Source organism: Crocuta crocuta, unplaced genomic scaffold, assembly GCF_008692635.1.
Source record: "Crocuta crocuta isolate KB4526 unplaced genomic scaffold, BGI_CrCroc_1.0 scaffold44, whole genome shotgun sequence".
NCBI classification, from domain to species: Eukaryota; Metazoa; Chordata; class Mammalia; order Carnivora; family Hyaenidae; genus Crocuta; species Crocuta crocuta.
In genome coordinates, this window is record NW_027530179.1 from 5985241 (window position 1) to 6004671 (window position 19431).

The window sequence follows — 19431 nt, forward strand, 5'->3', positions numbered from 1 at the left end:
ACATCTTTCCCAGTTGAGAAATCAATGGTCAAGAGATTAAAAAATGTTATTTTTTTTTACCTATTATCAAGAACAGCAGAGGCAGAGGCATCCAGTTCTAATGTCTGCTGAAAGAGTTCTTTGTTCTCATCAATAAAGTGCCGCTGCATCTCAGACATCTGGGCCATGATCTTTTCTCTGCGGAGCCTGGCAATCTCGGCTTTTCTCTTCCTCTCAGCTTTGTCTTTGTCTCTTGAACTCTGAAATTATGCTTCATTTAATTAGACTATTAGATGCTGAATGCACATTTTTACTCCAGGGGAGAACCATCTTTATTGTAAATGCTGATTAAAAACTATGTTATGATCTCATCTAAACAAAAGATTTTTTTAACCTGTTAAAAAAAAGGCAGAGCAAGAAAAAATTGCTACCACAAATAAAGATAAACAAATAGTGGCACATTTCTTGGAATTCACATTTTTTGTGAATATCAACTACCAACTTATTGCAGATAAATTCAATTATTTATAATGAACTTGCTACAATCCTTCAGCAGGACCACCCCCTGCCCTTATACCTCCTCCATTATGGTTCCTTCAGTCTCTGCCACGGGACTGGTGGACGAACTCTCTCTTCTCTTCTTAATAGCATTAAAAGTCTATGACAAAAAGGATCAGTTATTTGGAAGCTACGAAATATTATCAAAATTTAAAGATAACAAATATTGAATGTTTCTCACAAAAAGCAGAGTGATGGAGGAAATTTTACCTTTAATATCCATCTAATCATGTCTTTGTGGACGTCTAGGTAGGGAGCGTTCTGTAGTGTTTCCAGCATAGCCAGTATGCTAGGGGAGTTGTTTGGGGCTTCGCCAGGTTCTAAGGCAAAAAAAAATAAAACTCACAATAAAAACAGTTAACACTTCACAGTGCTTGTCACTATGCATGAGAAGATAAATAAAGTTGCTTATATCATCATCTGCCCATCATTTAATTACAGCTCTGCTTATTAGATATTTTCATTATTTCTTAAGAACGTAATATATCTGTACTTTCCAAACAAGTTGTTAACAGCTAGAATGCTTTAATCATTCAAAACAAACATCTTACACCCAATGATTATTTTAACATAGCCTTTAGCCAGATTAAATAATAACCCAGCTAAAAGGACTGCCTCAGATTTTACAAAGACTAAGAAAAGAATTGGATCACGTGTGTGTGTGTGTGTGTGTGTGTGTGTGTGTGTGTGTGGTCTTTTTAATAAAATCTAGATTCTAGTGCTCGCTTTGGCAGCACATATACTAAAACTGGAACGATACAGAGAAGATTAGCATGGGCCCTACGCAAGGATGACACGCAAATTCGTGAAGCGTTCCATATTTTTAAGATGTGGTTTATCTATATACCATGGAATACTACATGGCAATGAGAAACAATGAAATCTGGCCATGTGTAGCAACATGGATGGACCTTGAGGGTGTTATGCTTAGCGAAATAAGTCACACAGAGAAGGACAAATATCATATGTTTGCATGTATAGGGGGATTAGGAGGACCTTAACTGAGGACCATGGGGGAGAAGAAGGGAGGAAATGGTGAGGGAAAGGGAGAGAGGCAAACCATGAGAGACTCTTGAATGCTGACAAAAACTGAGGACTGATGGATGTGTGTGTGTGTGTGGGGGGGGAGATGGCACTTGTGGGGATGAGCACTGGGTGTTCTATGGAAACCAATTTGACAATAAACTATTTGTAAAAAAAATAAAATAAAATAAAATCTAGATTCTAAATAAAATGCATTTCTCCCTCTGTAAGTTATTCTTTTTTGAGGAAAAGACATACTTGTCAAGTCCAGAATCTCAACAGTATAGTTAATCTACTGTTAGCTAATTTAGTTTTATAGTCAGAAATGTCCAGTTTTTTATTTTCTTTAAGTGCTGCCATTTAGTAAAAATATTCCTAGGAGGGGAAGAGACTAAACTATGTGCTCTTTAATATTCTTTCAGACTAAAGTTCTGTGGCTATAGTTTAGGGATTTGACTCTAAACAGTGTTTTAATTACATAAAATGTTTAAAGAGAAATATAAGGTATGCTCAGAGAAAACGATGCTTATTGAAAGAAGGAGAGACAAAGAAAAAGAGAAACAGAATCTGAGATTGTACAGTGATGAGTGGATGAAACTAGGGAGTTTTCTGTGTGATTATCCTGAAGTAAAAAAAAAAAAAAAAAAAAATACAATTCTGATCCATAGAAAGAAATACTGACAGAGAAAAGAACAGGGAAAGGCTGGCACCTAAGAACACAGTCTTCAGTAGGGAAAGGCAGTTTCCTCTCTTCCTCCCACTTTCCTGGATATNTGTTATTATTCTTAAAGAAAAAAAAAAAAAAAAAAAGATACAATGCTGATCCATAGAAAGAAATACTGACAGAGAAAAGAACAGGGAAAGGCTGGCACCTAAGAACACAGTCTTCAGTAGGGAAAGGCAGTTTCCTCTCTTCCTCCCACTTTCCTGGATATGCAAAAATGGGTAAAATAGAGATCCAGCAGCAATTAAGACCACTCCTGTCACACTACCCATTATAACACCTTCTGTAATTCTCAGTATACCAGGATAAATTCACTAAAATACCTCAGCAAATGGATGACTGGAGGTCTGGGGCAGGGAAACCACAAATGAGCTTGGGGTATCTTTTGTGCCAGAAAGCAATGTGGTGCACAAATACTAATGGCTGTGTGAAAAGAACAGTGAAGCCAATTGAATAGATTCCCACTGACCAAAATTGGCAGTTTAGGCTTCAAAAAGAAACTTTTTTTTTTTAAAAAAAGGGAATCTTGATCATATGTGATTATGAAACATTGAAACACTGAATAAGTAAAAACCCAAGAGTAATATTTTTTTCTTTTTTTTTTTAGAGAGAGAAAATGAGCATGTGAGCAGAGGAGAGGGGCAGAGGGAGAGGGAGAGAGGATCTTAAACAGACTCCATGCTCAGTGCGGAGTCGGATGTGGGGCTCAATTCCACAGCCCTGGGATCATGACCTGAGCTGAAATCAAGGGTTGGCCAATCAACCAACTGAGCCACCTCAGTGCCCTCCAAGAGTAATATTAAAAACCAAAAACACAACCATCCTAAGCAAACAAAAAAGATTTACAGTTGTCACCACTGAAGGTAACTTTAGACCAACTGCTTATTCTGAAAACCAGTAGAGGAAAAGCTTTTCTTTAGAAAAGAGGAAATATGATGGCTTAAACAAATGGTTTAAAAAAGTGTGCAAATATTAAAGTAAATAAAGCAAAGTACTAATTACTGAATCTAAGTGGTAGTTATATGGATGTTTACTGAACCAACTCTTGCCCGTATGTTTAAAGTTTTTATAATAAAAAGCTAGTAAAGAGGTGCTTGGATGGCTCAGTCAGTTAAGCATCTGACTGTTGATTTCAGCTCAGGTCATGATTTCAAGTTGGGGAGATTAAGCGCTGCGTTAGGCTCTGACAGTGTGGAGCTTGTTTGGGATANATAAAAAAAAGAAAAAAAGTCTCTTGGCCTTCAAGAAAAAAAATCACATTACTTTATATAAAATGATAAGCTAATTCCTTATAGCACATTTTCTTCTTTTCAGTGTCTTTATAAGATAACAGCAACAATGTAGCATACTTTGTGTTTTTAAAAGTGTATCTGAGAATTTAAATGGATGCATTTAATGGATGATTTCAAACTAAGGACTCCTCGTTAAGGTTTTCTGTTTATGAATTAAAATTTATGTATTTTAAGAATGTATAGTCCCTAAGTATTTTTAAGAATATATACCAGGAGCTGATAAAGTACTTTTAACACACGGATGAATACATATAGCCTCAGAAATTTAGATTCATTATAAGCTATTTAGAATTTACATGAGCAAATAAGAGGCTATTATTACATATTTTAAATCACTGGTATCTTGACTTAGTTTCGTAAAAAGTGTATACGTACTTGATATCTTCTGAGTGAAGGTAAATGTTACCACATGCTCTTCTGTGACACTGTCCAAATGCTGTTTTTCTTCTTGTAGTGCCATTCCAATTAAATGTAACACCTCAAATAAAATGTTTTGTAACTTTCAGTAAATCAAAAATCGAGTACATATTTTTATAAGAAATAACAAAAATGAATTCACAATTGAGAAAAGATAAAGCAAACCACTAAAGATGAAGTGCAGTAAAAAACAGGTTGAAGTACTAATTTTTATTAAATTCAAACTCTAAAGTAAATCATTTTCCAATAAAAAAAATTCTCAGTAAGGAAACAAAAATTTCAATGTCAGCTAGGAAGAAAGTTCAACTGCAAATTCATAGGGTAAGTTACTACAGATCTCACCGACCATTCATATAATATGTAATTTTCAGTTTTATACCATCCCTACACTATGCTCTTACAAAATCTTTAAAGAATCTTCACGGCCAACTAATTAGAGCTGAAAGCATCGATCATATAATGATCTAGTCTATAATACTCTCTAGTTAAATTTCTCAAAGGACTAAAAATCTTAATCATCTCAGAAAGACACAACCTTTTATTTTTAATGCCACATAATTTATAATGATGTTTACAGTTCTTCCTTATATCTCACAAAACATTCCTTACTAGGCTTCTAAGAAAATATAAAATTACACTGAATCTATTTGCATTTTTACTGCTCTTATCCTGCTCCCCAAATACTGACGGAGATGTATGTGTGGTGCCTGTACGTTTCCCCACACAAAGAGCTATTGTGGCTGTTGGAGACGTGGATGAATTAGGTTAGCTTGAATGACACAAAGCAAATGTACACAGGCTAATACTCTTCACTCTGTTTTTTTTCTGCATCATTTCCCACAAATCTTTTGCTCACAGAATACTGATGGTCTCTAGTAGACCAAAGCTTCGTGCTTTTACGTTTTAAGCATATGTTTATAAATGGGAGGGGGGTATAAGTATACACACATCTTAGCCAATGAGATACTTGAGGCTGTGGAAACAATGGAAAGAAAAATAGCTTTGGAGAAAGGCTCTGGAAGAATGCTCACTTTCATTTGCATCCTGGCTTCACTCCTTTCAAGCTACATGGCTTCAGGGAATCCCTCTGAGCCTAATTTCATCATCTTTAAAATGGAAAAAATCAGTTTCTCTTTAGAGTTCTGAAGACTGCAAATATTGCATGTAAAAGTACTTAGCAAAGAATAAGGTACAGAGTAAGCTAAGTCTATTGATAGAATAATTACTATTATGTTATTTACTAACTGAGTAACATGGATGAGATAAATGAACCTCATTGAAAATTGAGTTTCTCATCTATATAATGGAAAAAGTTGTACCAACCCAAAAGGGATGTTGTGTGAATTCAATAAATACATAATTCAAGAATGACTTACATCAAAGCTATAAAATAAAATACTAACAAGTTCTAGATATGTCACTTATTAGCTACAAGACAATAAGTCTGTGAGTTTCAATTTCTTCAATTGCAAAATACAGACACTGATGAACCCAGGGGTTTTTTGAGGGAATTAAATAAAAAACATAGGTCAAATATCAGAGTACTGCATAAACAAAGACATATCATGAACAATCAATGAGAGGCTGATTGGCCAACAAGACAAGGTAACCACAACCATGTGGTATAAAAAAATATCTGCCTGGCTATCATTTTCACTGTCAGACACACAAAAAATAGTAATAATATTACTGTTATTTCAAATTAAGGTAACATGGCATTTTGTGCTGAGTTGTCTGTAGATAGATATGGACAAGAATATTCTGGCTTTCACTAAAAAAGTACAGAAACATAAATAAGAAATCTCTTCAAACCTACCCTTTGCAGCATGGACTCAGACCAGGCATATCCGTTATGCTCTACAGCCCACTGCAGTATTGTCCTCATGATGCACAACATCACGTCTGACTGCAAAATGTTTACCAGACTTGCAAACAGAGGGCAGAATGGAGGCAAAACTGGAGGTGGAAGTGCTGAAAATAAAGTTATTATTGGTTCTTTTGTAGAACATACTTAAAAGAAAAAAAAACCCTCTTTATTAGATACTTTTGATAGTCTTCATTCAAAGAATATTCATTAATATACATCTTAAAGCTACTATTTTACCTTCTTAGGATCAAATGCATAAAAACAGCTACATACATAGAAGCAGTACAGAAGAAAGTCTTTGTTTTCCCGAGAAATATCTTAGGATCTGAGATAAAACCATTAACCCAGAGGTGACTCAGTACTAACTGTTCCTATATTTGCATATTTATTAGCCTTTGAATGTTCACTCAGAAAGCATATATTTAAACCTTTCACTTAACCAAGGATAATCATCATAGTCAATAGAAAACAATGTTTAACAAGTAGAAGAGACTGACAAGAGAGTTTTAGAAAGATTAAAAATACCTGTATCTTCCCTATTTTGTCTTTTCAATTTCCGTTGAGCTTCCTCTGCCTAATAAGAAAGACAGACATTTGGACAGGGAATTAGTGATGCACAACCACCTAATACCCCAAACTACTAAGTCATCTTTGTCATATCATCTTCTGATTTCATTTTTTAAAGTTTAGTTTTTTATTTTTGAGGGGGGAGGGAGAGAGATAGAGAGGGAAACTGAGGATCTGAAGCAGGCTCCATGCTGACAGCAAAGAACCCAATGCTGGGCTTGAACTCATGAATCCTGAGATCATGATCTAAGCCGAAGTCAGATGCTTAACTGACTAAGCCACTCAGGCACCCCTCGTCTTCTGATTTTAGAATAGATTTACCCTTAGTTTTATATACAGTCCCCCCTCCCCACATTGACACAGCAAGGTTATTTTTTTCCCCACTAACCACCCCCCCACCCCCCAAGCCCCAAGGAGTTTTTTCTTACTTTAAAAAGCAGGGGAAAGATGTACAAACCAAAACCAAAAAATTATTTGGGTCTGAGCTCTGCAACATGCATCTAAAACTAAACAAAAGCTTCATGTTTAACTTAAATTAACACCATTTACTGAAAAAGTATTTTAAGAGTAGACTGCTAAAAAACAAAATGTGACTAAGACTTATGAGGAAAATTCCATAAATGTCTATGGGAAAACATGTTAAGTAGTAGCAATTCTGAAAAGAGCATAAAATGGCTTAACTGATTATTACATAGGTTGACAATCTGTCTTCAAAAGCCAGTAAAATACAATTATATATGTGTGATTATGTATATAATTACATCGATCTTATATATGTATGTAGCAAACATGGGGAGGGGAGAACCCAAAATATTAGTAGGTGATATTTTAGGTAATCTATTCTTTCCTTCATTATACTTTATATATTTTTCAAATTTCCTATAATAATAATGTATCCTTTTTCAATCTCTGAAAAGCAGTAAAAGTTGTTTAGGAAAAACAAACACAGCTCTTCCTCAGTACACTTTTAATTTTCCCAATTACCTTGGACTGCTCTGCCCTTGAAAAGTGATAGAAATACAAATTGAACTCTTTGGCACACTCTGGTTTCAGTTCGTACATGCCTCGTCCTGTTAATCCAGGTTTTCTATGGAAAAAAAGTCCTTAAAATATTATCACTAAACTCATACACACTAATTTGTGAGACAGTCTTAGATAACAGAATAAAAATATCAAAGCTCTCATTCACTAAAGTAATAATTTCTAAATTGTGACATATAAAGATAACTCTGGTAAGTTCTACCAAATGGAAAAATGTAGGTACAATTTTAAGGTTTAGAGAATCTTAAAAAGAATTCTCTAAAAGCATGTTTCTTCCTTCCTTCCTTCCTTCCTTCCTTCCTTCCTTCCTTCCTTCCTTCCTTCCTATCTATCTATCTATCTATCTTAATTTAAAGTAGTCTTCACACCCAGTGCAGAGCCCAATGCAGGGCTTGAACTCATGACCCCAAGATCAAAACCTGAGCTGATATCAAGAGTTGATGCTTAACTAGCTGAACCACCCAGATGCCCCCATGTATTGTATCTTTATAATCAAGAAAAATAAAGACATTACTGTTGGGGTGGGGAGAAAGGAAAAAGCAGGATTGAGGAACTGCCTCAACAATGTTAGGGGGCATAAACTGGTTTACTGACTGGGCAACACACTGGACACTGGAAAGTGCAGGCAGCATTCAGAGGCCATCCCTTAACTTAGGAGGCACATTCAGATGAAAACAAAGCAGTTTCAAGAAAGCTCAAAATACTGACTTAGGTCATCTGCTCAATTTAAAGTCAATTATCTGAAACTATCAGCTATGAACACTGATTCTGGGCACAATGAAAATTCTTATAAACCAATTTTAGTTGCTGAGTGAAGAGCTAGATCAGAAGAGTGAAATGACAGTGAGGAATCGAGTTCAGGATTATGTATCTGAAAAGGTTGTCCCTCTCCGAAAACAACAATTTCATTCTCGGTTCCGTCAAAGGAAACACTAAGAAAAATTAATGCATTAAAACAACTGAACAGGAAACAATAGGAAGTAAACTTACTTGAAATGTGCAACTGCTTCAATTACGCTCTCCATGCCAGTCTCCTTGTTCTCCTAACAGTATGAGAAACAAGTGTGTTTCATGTTAATAGTATACCGGCTAGCACTTTAAACATTGTGCTTTTCTTTTCTTTTTTTTAAATGTTTATTTTTGAGAGAGAGAGTGAGACAGAACGTGAGCAGGGAGGGGCAGAGACAGAGGGAGACACAGGATCAGAGGCAGGGTCCAGGCTCTGAGTTGTCAGCACAGAGTCTAACGCAGAGCTTGAACCCATGAACCGTTGAGATCATGACCTGAGCTGAAGTCAGACGCTTAACCCACTAAGCCACTCAGGTGCCCTTGTGCTTTTCTCTTTTTAAGCCTTACACAGCAACCCTATGAAGCGGATATACTATTATCCTGGCTTTTATAGATGAGGATTCCATGGTAAACATAATTAAATATATAATAAGGGAAACTCAGTTGGTAAACTAGCATTCATTCAGACTTAAACAATTAAAACAAGTCATTATTCTATGGATTCAAGATGACAGCTTTCAAAAGGAATTAATTTAAAAGCATAAAGTAGGCAGAACATTTAAAATTTATGTAAGATATTTATAGTATTTCGTAAAGGTTACACTAATTTCTTATCTATTTTTGGTAAAACAGCATTTCCTAAATCATATCCTATTCATAACAAGATGTTAATAAGAATTCTGATTAAAGAATTCTCTGGCCAAAAATGTTTGGTGAATACAGCTGCCATCACTTTGTACAAGACATTATTTTAAAATGCTGTTTTAAATTGTATTCTTCTTTATCCTAAAGTCTAAGTGAAACTGTAATGCTTTCTCATCTAGCAACTCAGGATTCATTTCCTGTATTCAAAAGCACAAGTAATTTTTACCCTGACTAGATATTTAGTGATATTAAGAAATTATTAATGATTGTTCTTTTAGGTGTGATCGTGGCCTATGGATAGACAAATTCTTCTAAAGGTCCTTCTGGACCAGTTTCTTGGTGTTGGCCCCGCTGACATCTGAAGCAGATAATTCTCTGCTGTGGGGGGTCTGTCCTGTGCACTGCAGGACATTCAGCTGTCCCTCTGGCCTCTGCTCACGGGCTGCAGGGACACAATACAGCCCTGTCTAAGTAGTGATTCTGCCAAAGGTCTCATGGGGGCCAAGTTGTCCCTGGCTGAGAAGCACTGGTTTACATACATACAATTCTATTTACAGACGAAATGGTAAAGCTGGTCTGGGTTTTTTTGTTTGTTTGTCTTAGTTAGAACAGCTCAGCAAAATAAAATTCAGGATTATTGTTGTATAACATTGTTTCGCACCTGCACCAAACAGGCCAAAAAATAAATAAAACAGCAAATTCAGACAAAAAAGGAAAAAAAAAAGAAACCTTTTATCTTTGGGCCTTTTAACCATCTCTTACAAATGAACTACTTATAGTACAGCTAAGCATATACATAAAAAAATTTACTGGAATGCTCGGAATTAAGACTGTTTTTGTTGTTGTTTTTGCTTTTTTTTTCCTCCTTTGAAATGACAGTGAACATGGTCACACCACAAGTAAAGTCAGAAGTAGAACAGGGGACACTCCAAATGTTGGTTTGATCATCTGAGATCATTAAAAATGGTTGACCCCGTTCATAGCAACACTCTCAACAATAGCTAAAACATGGAAAGAGCCTAAGTGTCCATCAACGGACGAATGGATCAAGAAGATGTGGTTTATCTATACCATGGAATACTACATGGCAATGAGAAACAATGAAATCTGGCCATGTGTAGCAACATGGATGGACCTTGAGGGTGTTGTGCTGAGCGAAATAAGTCAGGCAGAGAAGGACAAATACCATATGTTTGCACGTATAGGAGGATTAGGAGGAACTTAACAGAGGAACAAGGGGGAGAAGAAGGGGGTAAATGGTGGGGGAAAGGGAGAGAGGCAAACCATGAGAGACTCTTGAATGCTGACAAAAACTGAGGACTGATGGATGTGGGGGGGAGGGGGGATGGGCATGGAGGAGGGCACTTGTGGGGATGAGCACTGGGTGTTATGTGGAAACTAATTTGACAATAAACTATTGTAAAAAAAATTTTTAAAAAATGGTTGACCCCTAGCAATACATAAAAAAAATATAAACTGTAAATAAAAAATACAAACAAATTTTCATTTTTCAAGTACTTTTAAGAAAAAAAGCAGGGCCTTGGACGTTTTGGTTCTTTTCTTCCTCTCCTGTTACAAATTCATGTTGTGGTTTTGGTTGGGTGGTGGAGAGCATGTGTCATCTGTGGGTAAACCTGATGTTCTTAACAAACTAATCCAGCGGCGGGGGGGGGGGAGGCTGGGGTTCATGGTTGGGGTAAAGATAAAACAAGGCTGGTTGAAACTAGCCATGGGTTCTGTTACACTATGTTTTCTATTTCTATAGATATTGGAAATTTTTCATAATGCAAAGTTTAAAAGAAGTATTACTGTGAAACAAATAGGGGTTTAAATCCCAGAAGAATGAACATTAAGGTTCAAAGTTTTGATCTATGTTTCAAATTTGGGGAAACATTTTGAAAAGCCTCAAGGAAATAAGGACCTCTCCTAACCACAAGTGTTGGGTATTTATCTGAAAAGCCCTGTGGCTGAAAACTAGGTGGCCAAAGACCTTGAGATTCTGGAGGAGGAACAGTTACAATTAGCTTCTGAATGCCCATGTGAACATTATTTTTCATTCACTAAAAGGAAAGAGATGGCTTCCTAAGTCAAGGTTTTGGGTGCTTCAGAAGGAAAAAGCTCTGGAAATCTTTCAGAACTTCCTCAGTACAGCTGAACAGGTATTTCCCATTTCCTTCTCCAATACACTAAGTTAAACATTATGTCCACCTATGGCAACTGGGTAGTAAAGACTATAACAACCTCTATCTACTGGATACATAAATTCAGTTCTCATAACCGGATTTACCTTTTTTTTAGATGTTTATTTGAGAGAGAGAGACAGACAGACAGACAGATTCTGGGCAGGGGAGGGGCAGAGAGAGGGAGACACAGAATCTGCAGGCTCTGAGCTGTAGGCACAGAGCCTGATGTGGGGCTCAAACCCACAAACTGCAAGATGATGACCTGAGCCGAAGTCGGACACTTAACTGACTGAGCCACCTAGGCGTCCCAAGACTGAGTTTACTTTTATTCAGCATCCTTATCTCTTCTAAGAATTCACTGTAAGAGAGTCTACTTCTATGCTCTTTTCTATCCCCCATCTCTAGTATTCTTTGGCATTAAAAAATTTTTTTAAACTAATCTCTATGCCCAACATGGGGATCAAACCCATGACCCCAAGTTCAAGAGTCACATGCTCTACTGGCTGAGCCAGCCAGGTACCCCTCTAGTTATTTCTAGTAAGAGTGACGAGTAGGAGTTATACATGTCCTAGAACTGCAGTCTTTACCACTGGAAAAGGTATATAGAAGTAATCTAACACATTAGGCTGATAGGGAGGGAAGAATTTCCAAACTTTTTTAAGATGTAGGTACTTACATCTTCAGGTAAAGACTTCACCAGTTCACTATGAGCCATAGGTTTGATGCTTAACTGATGGATAATCTCTCGCTTAATTTCATCTGTAGCATTTACCTGCCCAACTCCAGGACTAAATCTCTCTCCTGTCAATGCAAAAGTACATACCCACACATTTAGCATAACCAGCACACTTAAGCAGTATATACTTCTAATTCATGCAACACAATACATATTTCTTTCTGTGCAATGGGAAGGTAACGACTGGCCTGGCCACAAGCTAGGGTGAGAGCAGCACCTAACTTCTGAGGCTCAGACACAACAGGTGAGTGCAGGATTTGGGCAGAGGAGAGAAAACTCTCGCTGGTTTGAAAGAATGGGGTCAGAAGGCAGGAAGGGACCGGATGTAGTGAAAAACTGGTACAGCAGGAGTTCTACCAGTAGCCTCGGAAGCTGCTTTCCCGCCATCTGCCACATGGTAGCAGAGAGCGGAGTCTTCGTTTGTCCTTACATCTCACGGCAAATAAAGTATCACCTCCTGAGACCTTTGTTGGTATCACCTCCTGACAGTAGTGAGGAATCTCTGCTCTATGGACTACAGAGTCTAAAGCAGCAGAGGAGGCGGGGAAGGTAAAGGATAAAAGAATAGGAAAGATGGAGGTGACAAGACTCAAAATAAGAGGAAGTAAAGAAACCTGCATGTATTAGCCACAGGTCTCCATTAATCTATTATTATTGTATCTAAAGACAAGGTAACAGTTTTGCAACACAAAACCACGGGAGGAAACATCCTTAAGATATAAAGTAACAGTAAATAGATCCTAAATATCCTATTCTTGCTTGCTAAACTCTTCTGTCCCCCTTCTTTCTCTCCAGACAAGAAGCCTTTCAGATTATTCTGCTTCAGCAGGTCTACTCTCTTGTCCCAAATCACCACAGGTCTGTCACTCTTGGTACTACAGTGACCAGAGGGGAAAAAGACATGGATGCTCTAACCATCCCCCAAAACTGAAGAACTGCTCAACTGAAAGAAACATAGCTCAGAAATTCTGAACTATTTGCCACCACAAAAGCCAATGTAATTTATAAAGGTCACAATCCAAACTTACCAACAAGCATTATGATGAGGTATAGCATCTCTTCTATTAGAGTATTATTTTGCTGAACTACATCCTGTAGCAAGTTGGGGGAGAGAAAGTTCAGAGATAAGAATACCAATACTGTATTATCTCAGATGATAACATGACCCAAAAGAATAGAAGATACTTCTTTAATGAGGTACTGAGGGCTTATAAAACATGCTCTTACCTTATGGGTAATCTCAGAGCTAAATCTTTTCCCATAGTCTGGAGTACTGAAAATCTGATAAAGTTCAAAGCGGCTGAGCATTATCATCAGGAAATGATTTGGATCCATCATAGAGACACCTGTCTTTTTTTTTTTTTTTTTTTAATGTTTGAGATAAAGGAAAAGAGGGAGGTCAAAAGGGTTACTAAATAATTAGTGAAAGATATTTTGGGTCGCATAAGTGAAAATAGCTTAGTCACCAATCCCAACAAAAGGTGACAACCCATTTAGCCCCAATTCCCTATGTGTGGAAGCTACAAATGTGGACAAGAATCTAAGTTGATAAAACAAAATGAAGTACAAACAAAACAACCCTCCCCTAAACCAACACATCAGAGTAACATGGACTATAGGTACTCTTCCTTTTAATGCTTTGAATTAATTGCAACCCCATAAATTCAGTTCTTAAGTTTTATTTCAGCATTCTCCTATCACTGTATAGCGTATGGACTCAGAGAGAAATGTGGAATGGCAATTAAGCTTCTAGTACTTTTTATATGTGTGACATTAGACTCTTATCAAGAACTCTCAAACTAATATTTGGTGATAAAAACTATACTAACTGAAGCAACAGCTTTTAAATATCAGTTTGATTCTCTTTAAATCCATTTGTACAAATTCTAAATCAACTTGGAATTTATTCTGGACCAATCATTTTTGAAATTTACATTTCATAACCTTTCTATAATTTTTCAATCCACTCAGCAATATTACGGAAAAACTATGTGATAAGCATTGCGCCATGCACAACAGACAAAAAGGGACTAAGATATAGTTGTCAGGATTTAGCGGAGAGGACAAAAAGTAAATAGGCAACCACAATCTAGAGCTATGAACGCTATTTTGGGGATGAGCACCATGCTACGGGCCTTCCCAAATGGGATACTTAGCTACATTACTGTGTGTCTGGGAAGGCTTTCTGGAGAAAGTGACCCTAAACACCAAGACACGCAGGAAAACAAGTTACTAAGTAAATAGAAAAGGAAGGAGGTGGGGTGGGCAAACTAGGGAGCAAAAGAAATAAATGTGCAAAGTTTAAGACGTAAAAGAGAGCATGGCAATTTCAGAGACTTTCAAAAAAGTTAAGTTTCACAAACCTTGGAAATCAAATCAGTTTAAGGGGTTTGGGGCTTTAATTAGAGGACAATGAAAAAAGGATGGTGAATAATAAACCAAGGAAGCAAACCCAAGATAGGAGGAAGGTATGGAGGAAATAAGAGTAATTTGAATATGTTAAATCTGAGATGTGTCCAGGAAATCTAGATGAATATGTTCCATGGGCTCTTAGCCATATGAGCTTGGAGCTTAGTAGACAGGGCTAGGCTAAAGTTACAGATAGATCTGCGAGTAATCATAAGTGACTGGGTTCTGTGGAAATAACAAGAAGAAAAACAATTCTCTATGACCTGTAAGTTTAATGCTTTTTAAATCCATTACCTGGAGCATTACTATATCCTTGTCAAACATTTCACGCCTGCATTTCACATTATGGTAGTAATAAATCTAAAAAAGAAAAAGAATTTTATTACATTGGGTAAGTAGGTTTTTATTTGTGCAGCTCCCTCCTCTCCCCAATCCCCAAGAGTGCACGGGTTCAATGCAAGCGTGAATGCGTGTGTGTGTATATGCACAAACACACAATGTGGTTTCCTTAACAGGTAATACTATCTTAGCAGAGATTAATTAGTTAGAAATTTCCAGAGTTCAGTTTTCACTCTATGGTTCACATTTTGCAGCCAACTTTCTGGTTCTTCCAATAAAGTTACTTCTGTAAAGTTTGTAGCTATGAAAAATGGGGGGAAAACCCTATCTATATGAAGACTTGAGGAAGTCTAAAACTTAAAACCTCAATTTCAGAGCTAATTACTGTAGATAATGACTATAGAGCTTTTTTTAATTAAAGTATAGTTGGCACACAATGTTACATGAGTTTCTGGTGTACACCACAGTGATATACGTTATGGTGTGCTCACAAGTACTGGTACCATCTGTTACCATATAACGCTATTACAATATCATTGACTCTATTCCCTATGCTGTGGCTTTCATCCTCCTGACTTACTCATTTCATAATTAGAAACCTATACCTCCCACTTGCTTCACCCATTTTACCTATCCTCCTACTCCCTCCCCTCTGGCAACCATCCAACAGAACTTTTATCTTGTATCACAATTTAAATAGATAAAATCTGGATTTTTAATATATTATGTTTGTTGTTCTAAAAAGTGATCTCAAGTTAAATATCAAGAAAATTAAGTTCATTTCTACTTTTGATATTGTTTCTTGACAAAGTATGAATAAAAGTTCTAAGAAATGTTTTGGGTTAACGTTACATTTATCTTCTTGAACAATTTTAATATAGATTGTCAGCTTTCAATGACTTAAGAATGTTGAAAATTACAACTTTCACAGAAGCCAAAGGAATGGATGAAAACTACTCATAAATTATAAATACACTTACTTGGTTTACTAAAGAGAATCCATTTCTTCTCCACATTCCTGCATGTACTTGGGCACATAAAACAAGACATCTAAGAGGGTGTTCTATCAACATGGGTGGGCTAAGTTCACTCTGTATGGACAAAAAAATAAAAAAATCCTCAAAAATCTCAACTCTATAAAGAAGACTGGTTGATAGGGATGGAAACTATAAAACAGTAGTTAAAATTAGCCAAAGTATGTTTGTGTGATGGTTAATTTTACGTGTCAACTTGACTAGGTCATGGTACCCAGTTTTTGATGGGTAACACCAGTTAATGTTGCTGTGAAGGTATTCTGTAGATGTGATTAATATTTAAATCAGTAGACTCTGAGTGAAGCAGACTACTCTTCATACTGTGGGTGGACCTCATCCAATTAGTTCAAGGCCTTAAGAGAAAACACAGGATGAAGAAATTCTGCTTCCAGATTGCCTTTGGACCTGACTACATCAACTCTGCCGTGCCAGAGTACCAGGCAGGCATATTTCAGACTTACCAGGCCCATAACTGCATGAGCTAATTCCTTAACAATAAATCCATTTTTTTCCTCTTTCTCCATACTTACATACCCACGTGCACATGCATCTACATACACTCTTCTATCAGTTCTGTTATTCTGGAGAACTCTCGATTAATAAAGTTTGTTTCAAAGTGATTTCAAATGCATGGAACATAATAACTAGCTATTTACTTTTAAATGTTAGTACTACTTACTAGAGGTAGTAGCTCTGGAAATTTATATGCCACTTCACTTTTGCTTAATAATACATGTAAACCTGCATGGAAAAATAAACAAAAAAGTATTTCTACAACTGCAAATCACTTAGAAAAAAGTCCTAAATATTCACTCAACTTTGGAACTAACTTCTTTTGTCCTTCTCTTTGGGAAACTATCCCATTACAAGTTAAGATAAAAAATGAATTGCACCCATAAATGAAGCTTTTTAACTGATATTCTCATGAAGCTCCGTGTCAAAGGCATGTTTAGAACTACAGTCCTAATTACATGTACTAATATACAGGGATGACATTTTATGGAAATGTTAGAGACACACACACACAAGAGCAGTTATAGATCTGTCAGACCAATTTATACATGTTATGCCAACCTTAAGGGTCATGTTCCATTGGGCTATGGAGTTTGTTACCATCTAAAGTACAGTAGGAGAGATCCTTCTGGCAAGTGAATAGGGAAACTAGTTCTGGGATTCATGGTCTGTGTGGATCCTGATCTCAGAATTAAGTAACCCAGGACTTCCAGTTTAAGATCAAAGCCTCTTTAGCTGCTGACTGCAAAGGGCTCTTGTGTAGCTCCACCTTAGTTAATTCTCTTACCTAAGAATTAACTGTCTTGTTTATGTTGTCTAAACAGAGAATGTTTTTTTTTAATAATCTTATCTGTGGATGTTGGCCACTTGGGTCAAGCCTGGCTTGAGGCTTTTGTCATCTGAGAAGACCTACATTTTGAGTCTCATCCTGACAACCTGTACTGGACATATGCCACTCAACCCCCATTAGTACACACTCCAAGTTGTTCTTGAACTATTTTGTATGTATTTACTTAGCTCTTCAATCAGATCAGAAACACTGAGGCCAAGCTTTATCAACAGCGAGTAGAATGCTCAAAAATGTTCACTGAGAACATCTGAGAGCAGTAGAGACCTAGGCAGACATTAGTACATTTGAAGAGGACTATTTTCCTTGTGGGTAACTATCAGCATCAGCCTCCATTACACACCCAGGTTTTTAAAGGCAGCGAAGGTCAGCAGCTGAGTTGTAAACAGGACCAACGTTCCTGCACTCGTGCTGAGTACACTTCCACAACACCTGCTGTCACCTGCGCCTATTGACTATCAACAGGTTCAGGATGCTCAAATTACTTCCAGAAACACACCTGGGCCTGAGCGAGTTACAGAAGAGATTTCTTCCCACAATCACCATTTCACACTAAGTAGTTTTTTGATGTTCCATTTGTTGAACTACTGATATTCAGTTGTCTAAGTTATCCTAAATCTCCACGACTTCCAGAAGACTATTTGAATGCTAGGCTCTAGCAGGAGGAAAATGGGACAATGCTCACAACAATGAAAAAATGCCTTCACAGAAAAGAGGGATTATTAGTCCTGATCCCATGGACAATAACGGAATAAAGGAATACTAGGACCAGTGCTATGCCCACGAATTTGATAACTTAGGTGAAATGTACCAATGTCTTGAAAAACACAAACTACCAAAACTCATACAGGGAAAAACAGATAACTAGAACTAACTTGTATCCATTAAGGAAATGGAATCAGTAATTAATAACTTTCCAAAAAAGAAAGTGTCAGGTTCTTATGGCTTCATTGATGAATTCTACCAAACATTTAAGGAAGAAATGGTATCAGTTCTCTACAATTTCTTACACATGCGCGTGTGCACACGCACGTGCACGCACACACACCCCCACACCCCATTTTCACGTCATTATTAGGTTATTGAGGCACACACTTAAATTACAAATTCTGCAATGAGTAAAAATAGCTACCTTTAGAAGTTCTCCTTTCTACTCAGTTAAAAATGGAACTAAAAGGAACAACAATATGTGAGCAGGGTAAGAATTCCTACAAAAAAAAAAACCCCTGCAATCAAGAAATCTGGAAGAAGCTACACTATAATGAGTCTGCAGAGATGGACGAGTGCATATTCAAGGTTTTTGGTTGCTGCAAGGTGGCAGCTTCAAATATTCTACCCAATATAAATAGCTTGTAAATCAACTACTTATGATTAAAAAACTATCACCCCAATTTGGGACTCACTCTTGACTTGCTGCTTAAAAAAGGTTATCAATAAATGAGTAAAAAACAGCTTGGAGATAAAAAAAAAGTTTAGGGTGGTTTCAATTTATTAGCAATCACTTAAGAGATACAGTGATTTGAATTTAACAACACAGTGAATCTGTGTTGAATTAAAGCAGTAACAATAGGTGATGAGTGTAGTTAAGAAGTCTGAAGGGGACACCTGCGTGGCCCAGGTTAAACATCTAACTCTTGACTTTGGCTGAGGTCATCATCTCCTGCTTTGTGAGTTTGAGCCCTGTGTCGGGCTCTGTGCTGACAGTGCAGAGCCTGCTTGGGATTCTCTCTCTCTCTGCCCCTTCCCCGTGCATGCTCGCTCTGTTTAAAAAAAAAAAAAAAGTCATCGGAAAAAGTACTATGGTATGGTATGGTTGTTATAAACATGACTTCTGGTGCCAATTTACCTCATAAGTCCTACTGTCTTGCTGCATAACACTAAGCAAGTCACCTCTGTGTCTCAGTCTTCTCAGGTGTGAAGGAAATTGAATAACAATACCTACCTCATAAGTTAATGCTTATCAAACTCTCAGTATAATGTGTAGTGAGCATTTAATAAATATTCATCACAAACAACAATTTAAAAGATAATTTCAGGGTTCTTTTTGGGGGAGAAATGCTTTACCTGCAAGTAAGCGAGAAACTGGGAGGTGAATGCTAACTTTTTCTTGGGAAACACAATATCTGATAGTTTCCACTGAATGTCCACAAATGCTTAACGTGATTGGCTGTTCACCATCAGTGAAACCACCATGACACTGCATCAGTACAGCAAGGCATTTCTTGTAAGCTTCAATTAACACTTTTTCC

General features: G+C 37.0%; 1 protein-coding gene and 1 non-coding gene across 11 annotated transcripts in view; one reads left to right on the forward strand and one right to left on the reverse strand.

Annotated features, from left to right (window-relative positions):
* Positions 1–19431, reverse strand: part of UBR2 (ubiquitin protein ligase E3 component n-recognin 2) — a 119621-nt gene that overhangs the window by 29103 nt on the left and 71087 nt on the right. For 7 of the 10 annotated variants that reach the window (XM_077764947.1, XM_077764945.1, XM_077764946.1 and 4 more), the window contains 15 exons: positions 19247–19430; positions 16502–16563; positions 15769–15879; positions 14744–14809; positions 13268–13390; positions 13069–13132; positions 11981–12105; positions 8459–8511; positions 7412–7514; positions 6386–6434; positions 5810–5964; positions 3952–4054; positions 748–857; positions 557–637; positions 61–239 (listed from right to left, as the gene is read on the reverse strand). In XM_077764947.1, the coding sequence (XP_077621073.1) occupies positions 61–239; positions 557–637; positions 748–857; positions 3952–4054; positions 5810–5964; positions 6386–6434; positions 7412–7514; positions 8459–8511; positions 11981–12105; positions 13069–13132; positions 13268–13390; positions 14744–14809; positions 15769–15879; positions 16502–16563; positions 19247–19430 (1568 nt within the window). Of the gene's footprint in view, positions 1–60; positions 240–556; positions 638–747; positions 858–3951; positions 4055–5024; positions 5100–5809; positions 5965–6385; positions 6435–7411; positions 7515–8458; positions 8512–11980; positions 12106–13068; positions 13133–13267; positions 13391–14743; positions 14810–15768; positions 15880–16501; positions 16564–19246; position 19431 lie in introns of those variants that run through there. The other 3 variants (XM_077764952.1, XM_077764953.1, XM_077764954.1) reach the window with 3 other exon arrangements.
* Positions 1256–1362, forward strand: LOC144232225 (U6 spliceosomal RNA). The gene has a single exon (XR_013335337.1). It is a non-coding gene; the product is annotated as a U6 spliceosomal RNA (small nuclear RNA).